This window comes from Jatropha curcas, chromosome 7 (assembly GCF_041381405.1).
Source record: "Jatropha curcas cultivar XTBG-Jc1 chromosome 7, XTBG_Jcur_1.0, whole genome shotgun sequence".
NCBI classification, from domain to species: domain Eukaryota; kingdom Viridiplantae; phylum Streptophyta; class Magnoliopsida; order Malpighiales; family Euphorbiaceae; genus Jatropha; species Jatropha curcas.
The window spans coordinates 19,572,393-19,590,028 of record NC_143157.1 but is presented as its reverse complement, the minus strand read 5'-3'; the positions used below and the strand labels follow the sequence as shown (position 1 = coordinate 19,590,028).

Sequence of the window (17,636 nt, the reverse complement as noted above, 5' to 3'; positions counted from 1 at the left end):
AGATATTCCCAAACTGACTTTGATTCCAGGATTGAATGGCCCGCTTTAGAGAGTGCAATTTTTTGAAAATACCATGCATACCTCCCCCATAAAAATTTCTGTTCCAATTCTCTTGGACTACGGAAAGGAATCCTTCGTGAGTAAACCACATATGCTGACATCTGAAGGGCTTGGGGATTTTTTGACTGAGTTTGGTGCAGTTGAGTAGAAGAGGTGAGTGATCTGATGAAGCTTTACTCAGATGTCTAACATGAATATCAGAGAATAGATCAAAGAAAGAAATTGTTGCCATAATTCGATCTAGTCTCTCCCAAACCCTGCCTGAAGAGCGTATACCTGTCCAAGTGTAGCTACAGCCATAGAAGGGAACATCCACTAGACCACAGTCATTTGAGCAAGAAACAAAATCTTGAATGCTGTTGAGACAAGGAGAAGAGTTACCTTTATATTCTGCAGGGTTCTTAATGACATTAAAGTCCCCTCCAACAAGCCATGGAAGAAAGTGTTGAGAGGAAAGAGATCGCAAAGCATCCCATAAGTGGTTCCTATCACTTCTGTTATGAGGGCCATAAATAGAAGTAAAAAGAAATCTGAAGCCGAAAGAATGTTCCTCAACTTGGCATGACAGCAAGCTTCGATCATCATTAAATTGAGTTAATGAGACATATTGAGATTTCCAAAAAATCCATATTTTGTTATCAGCTGAAGAGAAGACATCACTAAACCCCAATTTGCAAGCATACCATAAGTTTTTCTTGGCGTTAACCATAGGTTCAATGATAGATAATAAGTGAAAGTTAAATTCTTTACAAAGACCTTGGAGTCTAGAAAGGGAGGAAACTAGGCCTCTAGAGTTCCATATCAGAGCATTCATTGTTCAGGATTGGATAAGAAAGTGACAGAACGATTACCCCTTTTAGAGGTTCGCAAGGCTCTGGATGATTGTCTCTTAAGAATTTGTCTGCGTTCCACTCGCACAAAGCCATCATCTGCATCTGCATCGCTGCCTTGATGATCCGCAGCTGCTTTTAATTTAGTGTCAATTAATTTACTAGCATTTTGCAATTCGAGTTGAGTGCAGGTGGTATCTTTGTTTGGAAGATTTGAATCAGAATTATGCTGGATGTAGTCATCATCAGAATTACGATCAAGTTCTTGCTCTGATCCACCTCTGTCTTTCAAGGCATCCATTGTAACAGTCTCTTCATTAAAAGGAAGGAGAGTTTCTTGAGGGTGATCAGAAAAGGCTTTCGGTTCAGCTGGTGGCTGAGGAGAGGAGTCAGTAGCAATATCGACTTGGACAGCAGCAGGATTTTGCGAAGGAAGCTCAGCAGAAGAGATGTCGGGTCTTTGAATAGAAATATTAGTTGTTGGTGCAGTGTTTTTAGGGATCCAGAGCTGAGTAGCTTTAGCCTGTTCTGTCATAGCTTTAGAGGAAGCAAGCGTTGATGAAGTAGAATTAAGCGGGCAAGATAGAATTTCATGGCCAATTCTGCAGCATTTGGTGCAAAATAAAGGTAAACTTTCGTAATTGACTGGTTGGAAAAAGCCTAAATCACCATCATCAATCCACACCTTATTCGGCAAATCTTTAGACAAATCCAGTTCAACACAAACTCGCGCTACTGAGGGTCTAGACAATGTTGCCGTCGCCGCGTCAACTTTTAGAGGCTTTCCAATTAGATTAGCGATGGGAAAGAGAGCAGCCTTGGCGAAGAGATGAATAGGAAGGCCTTCAAATAAAATCCATGTTGGGACAATTGAGCAATCTGTATTGGGTTTTATTAGTATTCAAATGTTAAGAATTTTCCTTTGATTGTGAAGTCTGATGCTAAAAATACTTTGTGCTGGATTATTCAGAAGATTATGAGGGCATGGAAATGGTGGGAGAAGTTTAACAAGTTTGATAAGATTTTGTCTCAACTCAACCAGGTTCAGTTTGTTTTTGTTTCAAGAGATGACAATCATTTTGCAGATTTTTAACTAAGAAAGGTGTTTCTCCTTCAAGTCCATTCTTAGCTTGGATTTAACTTCATTGTTTTTTTTTTTTTTTTTTTTTGGATTTTCTCTCTTTGTACTATCAGCAGTTCTAGCATTTTTAGTACTCTTCTCTTGTCTTGGGAGATGTTTTTAATGTGGTTCTTCTGCTCCATTTGTTTTGGGTTTTCTTGTCAATTTCGAGTTTGGATTCGGGTGTATAGGGCAAGCAAGTTGGCTTGGGAGTAGTTACTCCGTTTTGGTAAGTTTTGTCCTATTACTACCTTTAATAAATTTTTAATATTCTCATTGCTGATAAAAAAGCTTTTTTAATTTTTTAGATTAATAATATATATAGTCAAATTATTATTAATTTAGTAAAAAACTGTTATAGAGGAGGTTCTCATTTTGAGACTATGCAAAATAATTATAAAAATTTTGCAATAAAGCTTTATTCCACCAATATGCCATACCTTCCTCAAGTTCTTAACTTATAAGACTGACCTTTTTTTTAATCTTAAATCCTTAATTTTCTAGTATGCAAATTATGTTGAGACAGTTCAACCGATAGACTGTATATTCTTTAATATTCTACCTTGGCAGCAGCTGGAGTTGTACTCATCTCATTTACTGAGGATGTTCCATGGTTGGTGGATGAAGACTCTGCTTCAGGCTTATTCCTTTCTGTGAAAAAGCCTGGCTGCTTCGGTTTCGGCAATAAACTCTCACTGCTTAACATTACAACTACAGATGCCATGCTTGGTCTGTCTTCTGGACGCTGTTGAACACATAAAAGACCCACTTGAATGCATCTTAACACTTCAGACATGGCTAAAGATTCTAGCTTTCTATCAACTAATTCCATTGACCTCTCTTCTATCCACAGTTTCCATGCCTGTAAAATCAAGAACAATAAAGATTAAAAAGTTATTCCAATTAGTAATTGAGTGACTGTGCCAGCAAAAGTTCTTACATGTCCAAGTAGATTGTGGTTGTGTTCTTGGTGGAAGAACCCTCTGTTTTTCTTTCCACTTACTATCTCCAGTACTAATACGCCAAAGCTGAAGACGTCTGATTTCATGGAGAAAAGCCCGTCCACTGCGTACTCCGGCGACATATAACCACTGCAAAATGAAACATAGTAATGGAACTATATTTTTTGCTATCTTAAATTTGAAATTCCCAACAGGGGAGAACTGAAAATGAATAATAAGTGCAGATGTGTACTTACTATGTTCCTGCCACTCTATTTGTATTAGCCTCTGTTTGGTCTCCCCCAAATATTGTAGCCAAACCAAAGTCAGAAATTTTGGGATTCATGTCCTTATCCAATAACACATTGCTTGCTTTGAGATCTCTGTGTATAATCCTTAGTCTAGAGTCTTGATGAAGATAAAGAAGCCCTCTGGCAATTCCTCCAATAATGTGAAAGCGCTTTTTCCAATCTAGAAAATTGCTTCTCATTTGATCTGATATATTTGTCATCTATTAGTAGAATGTTTAACTAGATTAACATAAAACCAGTTGTGAAATAGTAATTATAGACAAGAGAGAAGTTCAAACCGAAAATGAAAAAATCTAAGCTCTTGTTCGGCATGAATTCATATATCAACATTTTTTCATCTTTCTCAATGCAACAGCCAAGAAGTTTAACAAGATTTCTGTGCTGAAGTTTTGCAATCAAAGTAACTTCATTTTTGAACTCTGTTAACCCTTGTCCAGAACTCTTTGAAAGCCTTTTCACTGCTATTTCTTGCCCATTAGTCAATGTACCCTGAAAACCATTGTTACAGAAACTGAAGATCTTTGTAGTTGCAGAGATAATATGTTACGTACCATATATAATATTCAAATCGTTACTTTACCTTGTAGACAGGTCCAAAACCACCTTGCCCCAGTTTGTTGATACTGGAAAAATTATCTGTGGCTTTAGCTATTGTAGGCAAATCAAATATTGGCAATTCCATGTCTTCCTTTACCTCTCCATCTTCATAACCTTCATAATCACATATTGGCAAATCAAGTATTCTCAGTGGGTATATTCATGAGATAATATGGCAATAACCTAACTAGCTAATTCCTTTTCTTGAAACAGATAAATTTTTTGGTAGAAAGAAAGATTTGGACCAATGAGCCCAGACTCGATTTTACTGTATTCAGTGCTGTGAGTTTCGAGTTTGAATCCTCCCCGGAGCCAAGTTGAAAGAATTAGAGGAAAAAAAAGAGTTTTTTATGTACCTGATCGTTTTGAAGAGGACATTTTTATATAGATATCTTGACCACCTTGAGTGTAATATCTCATATCAATCAGTTCACCAAACCATAGCACGCAGCCACTGCCATCTCCAATGATGTTTGAATTTGCATATGCAGTGCAAGAACAGTTTTTTGAACACATTTCTTTACATTCTGCAAGTGTCATATTCATATCATACCAAGAATCAGATGTATCTGGTAACTTCAATCCTATATACTTATGAAAAACGTAACCCTTTTTGCAATCCAATGGAGTTTTTCGAACACAGTGATTGCTCCTATTTTTGGAAGATTCCAATATAAAGCCCTCTAAGCAATCACATGTATGAGAATTATCAATAATATTACATTTCATATTAGCACCACAAACTGAGTACTTATCACATTCATCTAATGGTGCAGAATATATATTTGTCCAAGGAAGAGTTATTCTTACAAAACGCTCCAAGAAGCCCGATCGATTCATTAATAACCTGGACAAAAGAGCACCTTCAACCTGATAACTATAATAGACTCCATTTTTATTCAATTCAAATTCATATGTGAGGATATTTGAATTTGATGGCAACTGGGGAGTTCCTGTAAATCCAACGCCATTCCACGAACCAAGTCTGTAATGCTTAGAAGTTCCATTTCTCACAACAAGCTGAGGAAATCCAGCAGGATCTATCCAGAATGAAAATTGGCCGTGGCCAGGATTATCTTCACTCTTCCAAGATGTTAGGAACGTCTCTTGACCAGTTAAAAAATTCCTTCCTATTTTCATTCCAGGAAGTAATGTATCACATGGAGAATCAAAACTCTGCCACAGCAAATTAGTACCATTCCTGTCTTGGACAACTAAATTTCCCGAGTCCAAAAGCTGCACAACTGGATTTTGGACATTGCTTGTTTTGTTAGATGACCAAACTGTGTTATTTTTGCTATTTAAGATGATTAGAAGGCTTTGGTTAGAGATAAGCAAAACTCCTGAGCGATCAGTAAGTGGGGTTTCTCTGTTTGCTACCCAAATTACTGCATAAGCTGATGGATCTTTGTACCATATTCCTAAATAACGCTTTTTTGAATTTTCTGGTGCGAAAAATCCCAGCTCGAACTTTCCACCAGCTGAAACTAGAGTCTCACCGTCTTTGATGGATTGACCGGGATTAATGGTGCCTTGGGATGAAGAAGAAGATTGTCGTAAAAAGAGCAAGAAGAAGAAGTAGCTTGCCAAAAGCATTTTCATGGTAGTAGTTGATTTTTTTTTTTTTTCTTGTTTGTTTTTTCTCTTTTACATGGAGAGTAGTTTTTCATGCTAAAATAGTAATGTGGTTGAACAGCTTTGTACATATATTACTATTTGCGACATCTAAACATTAGGATAAGACTCTTCTAAAAAAAAAAAAAAAACATTAGGATAAGACTTGCTTATACGGATATATGGAACGACCGTTTTTTTATTGGTTTGATACAGAGGATAATTTAATTAATTTTTTTTCTCATTTTATTCTTATATCTACTAAACACAGTAACTATTTTAGTAACAAATTAATGGAGTGAAAATTAAAATCGGAATAACGAGGTGACATAAGGAGTAATTTAATTAAATTAAAGAGTATTTTGTTATAATTTACGAGATTTAATTGTTTCTTTAACCATTATAAAAAACATTGAACAAGAAATAAAAATAGATGAAGAAAGTATATTATATTGAATCCACCGGGTTAAATTGCAATATACTTAAGATCAGTCATTTAGGGTTAGCAGTGAGTAAAATTTGGTTAAAACTCAACAATTGAATGCAGAAAATAAGCCTAACATCTATCAGAAATAGCTAAAATTAAACCAAATCAATTAAATTAAATCTTTTCAGTATTTTTTTTTTTGGTTTGGTTCAATTCAGAATCGAACCTGCCAATTGGACACCCAACTAGTACAGCCCCCATCTGCGAATTGGCCAACCGAAGAGGTCATTTTCATTTTGCAATCACTTTGAAATAATGAAAACACAAAGAATCTGAGATGAATGGTACATTGTAGTTTCTAGAAATTGAGAGCGTCTGTGGGAGAGAAGTCTTCATGTGGGGAGGAGACTAACTTTATTAAGAAGTTGTCCACATCAGCATAAGGGTGTTTTTGTCTTTTTACCTCATTTTAACGGCTAAAACAATTTAAACTGGATGTAGGGACCTTTTAATTAGACGGAAACAAATGTGAAGGATGACTTAAATATTATATAAAATGTGAGGGACTACTTAGACAATTATGACAAATTTGAAGGACTAAAAAATTATTTTCCCATATATGGATAATTAATTGATATAGCTGATTCTTTCCTTTAGAATTGTCAAGTCAAATTGATTTTTTTTTACATTTGATTGGAACGTTTATGAAACACCCCGAATTTCTATTTAATTAAAAATCAGGAATTTTGACCGTGTGGGCTGTAAATGTAATACAGTCTCAATTCGAGCCCAAATTTTCGAATTGGGTCCAAGCCCAAAAACAGATTATTCGGAAGTTTCGATCCGAGAACACTTAAAATTTTTGACGAATCAAATGAAACTCCAGCAATTAATCTATTATGTAAGTATATAAATTAATCTTCCTAAAAATCAAATATGATTACTAATTATATTTTTATTCTTATTTAGTTAATGGAGGAAATGTTACGAAACCTAATTAAAATAATTAAAAATAAATTGAACCGGACCGAAAACCACACTAATAATCCGAAAACTGAGTGAAAAACTTGAAAATCAAACGAATGAGACCAAAGCACTAAATCGGACCAAACCGGTTTGAATCGAACCGGAATGGCCTAGAGTTTGCTAGAAACCGCCTTTCTCCTTTTTTTTTTTTTCTCTTCTTCTTCTTCAGCGCGCGACAGCCCCCTCCACCCTCTTCCTTCCCGTTTTCCGGCCAAACGGCCATGGATTCAGGCGCAACAACAGTCTGAATCCATCTTCTCGACGAGGGGAGCTCCATTATGGCTACTGGTTGTGCGATTGAGAGTGTGAATGGAAGGAATCGAGCCAAAATATTCCGACACCGCCGCGTCAAGTATTTTGGCGAATCCCGTCGACGCCGGCAAAGACACTCCACGAAAGGACCACCGATTGACTCCTTACTTCCGAGCGAGTCTTCCTCTTCCATTGATTTCGGCGATAGGGCTCAACCGACGGAAACAGCATGGATGGCAGTGGCAAAGCAACTGTCGGGGGTCATTTCCGGCCAGAAAGGGGCATACCCAGTTCAAGTGGATCACGGAATCGGAGTCCCCATAAGATTTTGAGCATTTTGGTATAAGCGCTGCTCAAATCTGGCCACAACCGGTTTTCCGGCCCGTGCACGGCGGCCGGCGGCCTGAGGTCCGGTGACCGGCCGGCGACACTCCGGCGAGGCCCGAGAGACAGAATTCTCTTCTCTTCGCGCTGATCATGGAATCGTCGCCCGATTCTCAATTGGTACGTTCTAAGACCAGTTTCATTATCTTCGGTATAAATTATAAACTTAATAATTATTAGTTAATTAAATTGAATTTGGATGAATAATCAAACAAATATAATTTTGTTAAGAAGCAATCGGTATAATATTGATGTAAGCTAATTTAGGAATTTGGATAAATATGCTTAGTCAAGTGAATAGTTTTAGAACAATTAATAGTATCATTGAATCATGCTTGGAGGTTAATATAATTTGTTAATTAGTTAATTTGGAACTATTAAGTGTATATATATATGTGAGTTTGATTAGAAATTCGGTCCTAGTATTGGTATGAAGAAAGAAAGACATGTATAAACTATAGATGATTTATGGGATATATTTATATACTTGTGTATGCAATGGTTGAGCTTGAAGTTTTATATGATTGTTAAGGGTCTATATTAGATAGTTTAACTAGTAACGTGTGGAGGTTAAGCAAATAGCTATTTTTCACTTATTTGCTTATTTATTTATTTACTTACTTAATGTTATATAGTAAGTTAAAGTTTGACATTGACGATTAAATATTGATGTTATTATTTTGGATGGAGGAAGGAAAATGAATTTGTTTAATTGCCCGATGGATGGGTTGTGTGTATTGATTGAAAAATACTTAGTGTTATTGGGATATTTAAGCAGGTTGATAGTCCCATTTTTAGGGGAGGTGCTTCCGAAATTTCGATAGAACCTAGACTAGTTTTAATTAATAATATAATTAACAAATTTATTTAGATTAATTCTATAACTTAATACATAATAAATAGAGTGCTCTAATTATTTTATGATTATCATCATTATTCATTTAATTATTCGATTACTTATTTATTTTCATCATTATTGTTTATTATTATTATTTATTTTATCGTTGTCGTTTATTGTTGATATTATTTATTTATTTATTTGCATTTGAGTATGAATGTCTAATTGAGCATTGCATTTCGATGTTTAACTGATCAACATGTCTGTATTTAATTGCAATACTTGATTAATTGTGTTGTAATATTACTGTGCTTTGTTTGTGTGAAATTGGGATGAAGTGGGTCACCATGGGTTTGTGAGGACGGTCAATAAAGCATGGATCCTGATTATGATGAATTATGAAATTGGACCGTCGGCCGGGAAAATGGGAGATCGGCGCCCCCGTGTGCACCTGCCGTTATAATCTGTATGATATGGAAAACTACAGGTTGGCTTCTTTATTGGGCGCACCTGATAATCTAGATTTGATCGCAGCCCGCAGGGTGGCCTCCTGTTGTGAGCGCTTGAAGATTTAGATTTGATGGAAACGACCGGGTTGCCTCCTGTTGGTATAAAAAAAAAAAAGAGAGAGAGAGAGATTATACTGAAATCATAGGTTGGCTTCTTTATTGGGCGCACCTGATAATCTAGATTTGATCGCAGCCCGCAGGTGGCCTCCTGTTGTGAGCGCCTGATGATCTAGATTTGATGGAGACGACCGGGTTGCCTCCTGTTGATAAAAAAAAAAAAAAGAAAAAAAAGAAAAAGAAAAGAAAGAAAAGAGAGACTGGAAAAAAAATTAAAATAATGAGAGGACTGGTTGTGTGAGGATTAAACCGGTCGGCCAGAATGGGGGATTGGCTCCCGGGTGCACATGTGAGTGGATGAGCCATGTAGGAGGACGGCTCATCGGGGTTTCGGTGACGCCACTGACTAATTTCCACGTGATGTGATTATTTGAAGGTGATATTAATTGTGAGTGCTGGTGATATGCCATTTGTGTGACCGACTGTATGAGCATATAACTAGTCGGATGACTGGATTGATATATTTACACATTTGTGTGACTGCGTGTGTTGTGCAATAATTATTACTCCTTAGAAAACTCACATGTCTTGTTTAAATTTTTCAGGAAGTAAGCTTCTCTTTAATTCGGTTTAAGCTATGTTTCTTCGCCGCAGGGCTATTAAGAAGTTTTCCTAGTTCCATAATTATTTTGCTATGTAACTATATGTATAAGAAGCTATGTATAACAAACAATTAGTGACTCCGCAGCTGTAGAATTTACATACATCTAGTCGTGTAGTAATACAGATGAAGTAATTCTGTTAGCTCATATTAGAAATGTGTTGTATAGTAAATGGGGCTCGAACTGTGTAATGCTGAAAATGATAAATTTGGGCCAAGGTATATTAAAATTTTGAGGTATATTTTTCATATCAATATGGGCTAAATGTTTAAAGTTATATTGAGACAGTAAATTTTTAGTGTTTCAGGCTTACTACGGGCCTCGGGAGCCTTAACCTTACCTGGGCCCTAGTGCCGGTCCGGCCCATGGTATCGGGTCGTGACAGTTTATATATTACATTATAAGAAATTTAATACTCCTCGATGAATAGGTTGATTTTCTATATTAAATTAAATTGTCAAGTACATATTAAGTTTGATGAAAATTAATGATCATATATTAAATTTTATACGGATTTTAGACATATTTATAATAAAAAATATTATTATAATTTAACAATCAAATTTTCATGACAAAATTATAATAATATTTATAATATATATACCTACCAATTCCCACTTATATATCTATGAAAGTTATTTATTATCGACAAATAAATGGAATGTTAGATTTCTTATTACTTTGCACTTTGCAGGCGGAAGAGTGTCACTATTTAATGGATAGTTTCTTACATAAAGACATAACATATTGTTTATAGTAAATATATAGACAATTAATTGTTATAGCTGAGTTTTTTTCATTTAGAGTTGTCAAATACAAATTAATTCTTTTATATTTGATTCCAATGTTTATTTGTTATCTTGTAAGAAATTTAATACTCCTTAATTAATATGTTGGTTTTTTATATTTGGCAGCAACAAATCACAATTACTTCTGCTAGAAATTTTGTATTCTTTAATGAGGCAACAAATTAAAGAGGGGTAAGGGTGAGGTCCAAATCCGGATGTAAAGGATCTTTATTTTGGCTGTTAGTCTAGGACTTTATTGATTTGTTAGCGTACAAAAAAGTGTTCTTTAGCATTTTAGACATAATTTTTATTAGTAAATTTTGATACAAATAGAAAACTATACGTGTAAAGCCTGAATTTTATGAAATTCAATAATTATATATTAAATTTTATATTTTAAATTTTTTTTTTTAAACTTTATATTGCGTCATAAGAAATGTAGAAACGAATAGTATTATCTTATTTTCTATATACTTTATATAGTATAAAATATAATTTCTTATTTTATCCAATAAAATTTAGATTTAAATATAAAATTAATATATCAATCAAAATTAAATTTCCTTTTTTTTAACCAGTTAAATTAAAATCTTTAAATGATATTTTTGTTAATACATAAACTTAGTAGGGACATTTTTGAGAATCCTAATGTTCCCCTCCCATTCTCACTTTTACATATATTATAGTTATTATTAATATATAAAAATTATTTATTGTCACGAAATAAAGGGAGTCTTAGATTTGCTATTGCTTTGTACTTTGCGGGAAAAAAAAAAGTGTTGCTATTTGATGGATAATTTGTGACATAAAGGCATAACATGTTGCTTGTGGTAAATCTATGGACAATTAATTGATATTGCTGATTTTTTTCCTGCTGATTTGTCAAGCACGTTTTGATTTTTCTATATTTGATTGTGACGTTTATTTATTACCTTGTAAGAAATTTAATACTCCTTAAGCAATATGTTGATTTTCTATTTTTGGCTGCAACATTTCTCAATTACTTTTGTGAGAAATCTAGTATTATTTAATGAGATTACAAATTAAAGAGGGGTGAGAATGAGTTTCAAATCCGGACGGAAATGATCTTTATTTTGGCTATTAGATTAGGACTTCATTGGCTTATAGGGGCACAAAAAAGGTGCACTTGGCCATTTTAAACAGAATTTGTATTAGTAAAATTTGACACAAATTGAAAATTACACATCTAAAGGCTAAATTTATGAAAATTCAATGATCATACATCAAATTTTATATGGATTTTGAATTTTTTTAAACTTTATATTGAGTTATAAGAAAGGTCGAACTGAATAGTATTACCATATTTTATATATACCTTATATAGTATAATATAATTTCTTATTTTATCCAGTAGAATTTAGATTTAAATAGAAAATTAATATGCCAATCAAAATTAAATTGCCTTTATCTTTTCAACCAGTCAAATTAAAATACTTAATGATATCTTTGTCAATTCATAAACTTAGTGTGGATATTTTTGGCAATCTTAATGTTTCTCCATCCATTTCCACTTTTATATATATTATAGATATTATAGATATATATAAGTTATTTATTGTCAGGAAATAATTAGAATCTTAAATTTGCTATTACTTTGCACTTACCAAAAAAAGATAGTCACTGTTCGATGGATATGTTGCTACATAAAGACATAACATGTTGTTTATGGTATATACATGGACAATTAACAAATATAGCTCATTTTTTCATTCAGAGTTATCAAGTACAGGATGATTTTTCTATATTTGATTGCAACATTTATCTATTACCTTGTAAGAAATTTAATACTTCTGAATTAATTTGTTGATTTTTTATATTTGGTTGCAACATTTCTCAATTACTTATGTGAGAATGAGATTACAAATTAAAGAGGGGCGAGGATGAGATGCAAATCCGAACGTAAATAATCTTTGTTTCGGCTATTATGTTAGGGACTTCATTAGCTTATTGGGTACAAAAAAGTGCCCTTGGCCTTTAGACCTAATTCTTTTAGTAAAAATTTGGCAAATAGAAAATTACACAATTACAAGCTGAATTTTGTGAAACTCAGCGATTATATATTAGATTGATATGAATTTTGAATTTTTTTAAACTTTATACTGGGGTATAAAAAAGATAAAACCGAATAATATTATCATATTTATATAATATAATTTCTTAAATTATCCAATAGACTCTAGATTAAAATAGAAAATTAATATGCCAATTAAAATTAAATTATCTTTATCTTTTACAATCAATCAAATTAAAATCCAAAATAATATTTTTATCATTTCATAAACTTAGTAGGGGCACTTTTGACAATCATAATGTTCCTCCACTGATTTCCACTTTTATATATATTATAGATATACATATAAGTTATTTATCACGAGGAAATAAATAGTCTTAGATTTTTGCTACTTTGCATTTTTCACAAAGAAGAGTATCATTGTTTAATGGATAGGTTTTTACATAGAGACATAATACGTTGCTTATAGTAAATATATGGACAATTAATAGATATAACTATTTTTTCTTAAGAGTTTTCATGTTCATTTTTCTATATTTGATTGCAATGTTTATCTGTTACCTTATAAGAAATTTAATACTCCTTAATCAATATGTTGATTTTTATATTTGGTTGTAGCAATGCTCAATTATTTCTATAAGAAATTTTGCATTTTTAATGAGGTTACTAATTAAAGAGGGGTGAGGGTGAGATTCAAATCCAAATGTAAAGAATCTTTGTTTTGTCTATTAGGTTAGGATGTCATTAGCTTATTAGGTACAAAAAAAGTGCTCTTAGCCATTTTAGACATAATTTTTATTAGTAAAGTTTCACTCAAATAGAAAATTACACATCTACAAACCGGATTTTATGAAAGTCAATGATTATATATTAAATCTTATATTGATTTTGAATTGGTTTAAATTTTATATTTGGTTATAAGAAATGTGTAACTAAATAGTATTACCATATTTTTTATATATATTATATACTATTTAATATAATTTCTTATTTTATCCAATATAATTTAGATTTAAATAGAAAATTAATATGTCAATCAAAATTACCTTTGGTTTTTCAAAAAATTAAATTAAAATAGTTAATAATATTTTTGTCAAACTTAGTAAAGGCATTTTTGACAATATTAATGTTGTATACCTATTCCCACTACCATATATATATATATATATATAGTCTTTTTCTTTTTCTCGATCCTCATTTGGTCTATTTGTCATTATTGAATTTGTATACTACAAGCTTAGATAAGTCTTCGTTTCTTAAAAGTTAGATTTAGTTTATTAATTAGGTATTTTACTTAAACTACAAGTCGTTGGGTCATGATTTTATTCACTGCTGCGAGGTAAGTTACTGAGTTAAGTTGGTTTACCCTTCATGGAAAAACCAAGCAAACAACTCCAAAATCCCAAACGACAAAATGCAAAAGACTGAACACTACAAAACTAGTTTTACTATTACTAATAATCTTCTGTTGAAAGAGATCAGTGGTAGTATTGTCTTAAACCTAGTATATTATTATTATGGCTAGTCTGATTAAACCTAGTATTATAATAATATTCAAAATTAAAATCTCTCATCCCTTTTGTTGTAGAAGAAAGATTCATATAAGTTCGAATAGGAACTTGAAAAATAATACCACGTGTTTTTAGGCAAAAAGAGCATTTTCATACCATTTTAAGCAAATTGGTTTAAAATGTAAAATGTATTGTTACGAAAGTGTCATCAAACCGAAAAGTCAGGGATTTAAATCATTTTGAGAAAATTTGTTTTTTTATTATAAAATGTTTTTTTTTTTTTTTTGTATTTTATGAAAGATCTTAGATTTTAGTAATATAAAAATTAATAGAAAATCATATATATAAATTAAATTGCATTTACATTTAACGGGGGAAAATCAATGAATACAGACAACCATATAATGCAAGTTATAATCTTGGTATGAAGGTTCATCCTAAGTATAATCTTGTTAATATTAATCATAGAGGAAGATATACGAAGTACAGACCTTTTGTGTTGGCGATGCAAGCTGTGCCGGTGTACTATGTTCCATATTCATCATTGAAACGAGATCGAATGGATTGGATGGTAGTATGCAAAATTAAGCCTAGAGTAGTAGTTCATGAAGTTGAAACCAAACAATCTGCTTTACTCGCAATCTTTGAGCTATTTTAAGAAGTTGAGTGATAAGTGTTAATTTTATAGTGTTTTTAATATAGTTTTTATTAGATTTTGAGTAAGTTTTTATTACTTTAAATCACTTTTAGTATAATTATGTTCAAAAGTTTCGTTGATCTTTAATCCGCTTGATCTAAGAGAAAATTTCAGGAATTTGGCACAGAAAGAACTTTATAACACAAGGCACTTAACTGGTAGCACGCCCTGGCCGTGCTAAAAGGCACGGCCGTGCTACAAGGGTCCCTAGGCGTGTCAAGCATAGCACGCCCAAGGCAACTTTAGGCAGACTTCCAGAGAAAAGCACGCCCAGACCGTGCTACCTGGCACGCCCGTGCCTCAATGCTTCACCAGCCCGTGCTACCTAGCACGCCCCGTGCTTTACTGGCCAGACTTCCAGACTAAAGCACACCCAGCCCGTGCCAGGAAGCACGCCCGTGCTGCGCAGGCGGAACCAGCGAGAATTTAATGCGCAAATCAAGCTTTTTCTCACATGGGCCGACCTCGGGGAGTTTCCTAAACACACTAAACAAGACCTGGACCTATTCTTGGGGAAAAAGGAGTCCTAATCAAGAAGAAATCAAGAACCTAAACAGTTATGATCTCCTATAAAGGATTTTGCACTAAATAAGGATTCTATTTCCTAAAAGGAGTCAAACTTGCCTTCAAGAACTCTATATAAAGAGAGGAACTTCTCCTAACAAGGCATCTCTCGTTTTTTAGGCAATTTCTTTACATAATTCGTTCTCTCTCTTAAGGATTTCAAGCATCAAACAATTGTGCCAAGATTCAAGGAAGCCATCAACATAGTTGTGATACAGTTTTTATTCTAAAACTCTTCATCTTGTTTCTTTCTTTTATTATTGTCTTTAAATATGATGAATGTGCCAAGCATGATTGAGTTTAATTTAATTACTATGTCCAGCTAAACTCTTATACTAGGGATTTGATGTAACTTAATTCGATTCCAGTTTATGATATTAGATTTGTTTTTCTTTGTTCTCGTTATAAATTATTATTGTGCTTAATGCTTCCAGGCAGAAAATTTCCCCTGGATTGAGTTATTTCAATAACTACATTCGGGAGAAGGGTTATTGATATGAAAAAGATAATAATTTACTTGAGAATAATAACTTGATGCGGAAGCTATATGGTTTGACTCAAGGGAGGTTTTCATAAGTTAATAAATTATTAAGTTGTGAACTCACAAAACAACCATAAAACCTAATAATCTGATTTATGTTTAATTTCACTATTAAAGATAGGTAATTGAACTGAATTAGAATAACTAACAATAAATCGGGAGAGCTTGTTAGTGACTTTAGGGTTGTTCTCCTACTTGAACAATTAAAATTGATTAATGAACTAATAGAATAAGCTGGATAGAATTAAGTGAATTCAAATTCCCTAGTAGCTTAATCCTCTGATTTCTTTTCACTTGAATTTTGTGTTTGATCTCTTCTATTTTTACTTTAAATTTTATTTACCTTACAGCGAATCTCCTTTATCGTCGTCTAAATAATAATAGGTTAACATAATTTTGGTAATTGATAAACAATCCCTGTGAATACGATACTTTCTTACTCTATACTACTTGTTGCGATTTCGTACACTTGCGAAAAAAAAACGCTGTCAAGTTTTTGGCGCCGTTGCCGGGGATTGGCGTATCAATATCAATACGAATTACCCTATTGTTAATTTAGACACTCTTTTTATTTTCTTTACTTAATTTTTTTTTTCTAAGAATTATTCCAGGTGTTTTATGCAAAGAAGATCGAAAAGGACTGAACCTTTAGTCTTTGATCCAGAGATTGAGCGAACTTGTCGTAGGCACAACGCTGCAAGAAAAACGCGGGAAATAAAACCCGAACAAGAAGAAAACATGGCCAACGAAAACGAAAACATAAATGAAAACATAGTTGGACCACCACTTCAACAGCCGGTCCGTACCTTGAGAGATTATACAACACCTAATCTGAATGGGACAACCTCAAGTATTACTAGACCCAGGGTAGAAGCTAACAACTTTGAGATTAAACCAGCAATTATCCAAATGCTCTCTACCTCGATCCAATATGGGGGTCTACCTAGTGAAGATCCTAATGCTCACATCACCAATTTTTTGGAAATTTGTGACACATTCAAGCAAAACGGTGTTTCTGAAGATGCAATCAAATTGAGACTCTTTCCATTCACTCTTAGGGATAAAGCTAGGTCCTGGTTACAATCATGTCCAGCTGGAAGTTTCACCACATGGGATGAATTAGCTCAAAAATTCTTAGCTAAATTCTTTCCGTCCTCAAAAACTACCAAGTTGCGAAATGAGATAATGACATTTGCTCATAATGATCAAGAGAGCTTGTATGAAGCTTGGGAAAGATTCAAGGACTTGTTAAGAAAGTGCCCACATCACAGTTTGCCCAAGTGGTTACAGGTACAAACTTTCTATAATGCATTATCTCCTAACATAAAAATCACCTTAGATGCAGCAGCAGGTGGATCCTTTGAAAAGAAAGGAATTGATGAAGCATATGAGTTGATAGAGGAGATGGCAAGCAACAGCCACTACCAAAACAATACCGAAAGAAGAAGAACCGCAGGAGTCTATGAAATAGACGCTATTACAGCACTTAATACCAAGGTAGATAACATGGTAAGGAAATTAGACATGTTAACTACTAATCCTGTGAATTCTGTCATACAAGTTTGTGATAGGTGCAATGGACAACATGGAATTGGAGAATGTATCATGGACTCTTTAAATCCACAAACTTTGGAACAAGTAAACTATGTGATGAATCAAGGAAGAAAGAATTACCCTTATTCAAATTCCTATGATAACAGGTTAAGGAATCATCCTAATCTATCTTATGGTAATCCTAACAATGCCTTGAATGCACCACCAGGTTTCCACCTTCCTGAAAAGAAATCTCATGACGACCTCCTCACTGCTCTTTCCAAATCGCACATGGAGTTTATGAATGAAACTAGAGAGAACCACAAAATCCAGCAGGCCGCA

The 17,636-nt window shown here is 33.5% G+C and overlaps 1 protein-coding gene, 1 long non-coding RNA gene, 1 other non-coding gene and 1 pseudogene across 3 annotated transcripts; 1 reads left to right on the top strand and 3 right to left on the bottom strand.

Moving 5' to 3' along the window:
- Window positions 1-2,534: 2,534 nt before the first annotated feature.
- LOC149494890 (G-type lectin S-receptor-like serine/threonine-protein kinase SD1-1) lies at window positions 2,535-3,987 on the bottom strand. Its single transcript, XM_089724210.1, has 5 exons — window positions 3,843-3,987; window positions 3,541-3,751; window positions 3,209-3,446; window positions 2,951-3,101; window positions 2,535-2,872 (listed from the first exon to the last, which is right to left on the bottom strand). The coding sequence occupies exons 1-5, from the start codon at window positions 3,942-3,944 to the stop codon at window positions 2,561-2,563; spliced, it is 1,014 nt and encodes a 337-aa protein (XP_089580336.1). The 5' UTR covers window positions 3,945-3,987; the 3' UTR covers window positions 2,535-2,560.
- Window positions 3,988-4,207: 220 nt separating this feature from the next.
- LOC149494889 (G-type lectin S-receptor-like serine/threonine-protein kinase At4g27290 pseudogene) lies at window positions 4,208-5,461 on the bottom strand (annotated as a pseudogene).
- A 1,615-nt stretch (window positions 5,462-7,076) lies between these two features.
- On the top strand, window positions 7,077-9,882 carry LOC149494888 (uncharacterized). The gene is made up of 2 exons (XR_016321795.1): window positions 7,077-7,682; window positions 9,572-9,882. It is a non-coding gene; the product is annotated as an uncharacterized LOC149494888 (long non-coding RNA).
- Window positions 9,883-16,928: 7,046 nt separating this feature from the next.
- On the bottom strand, window positions 16,929-17,034 carry LOC149494887 (small nucleolar RNA R71). The gene has a single exon (XR_016321892.1). It is a non-coding gene; the product is annotated as a small nucleolar RNA R71 (small nucleolar RNA).
- Between the last annotated feature and the right edge of the window lie 602 nt (window positions 17,035-17,636).

Coding starts and splice junctions, on each gene's coding strand:
- LOC149494890 (XM_089724210.1), bottom strand. CDS start 3,944: ATGGAATTGCCAATATTTGATTTGCCTACAATAGCTAAAGCCACAGAT. Junction 3,752..3,842: donor GTTTTGGACCTGTCTACAAG/GTAAAGTAACGA, acceptor AATGGTTTTCAG/GGTACATTGACTAATGGGCA. Junction 2,873..2,950: donor ACCACAATCTACTTGGACAT/GTAAGAACTTTT, acceptor TTGATTTTACAG/GCATGGAAACTGTGGATAGA.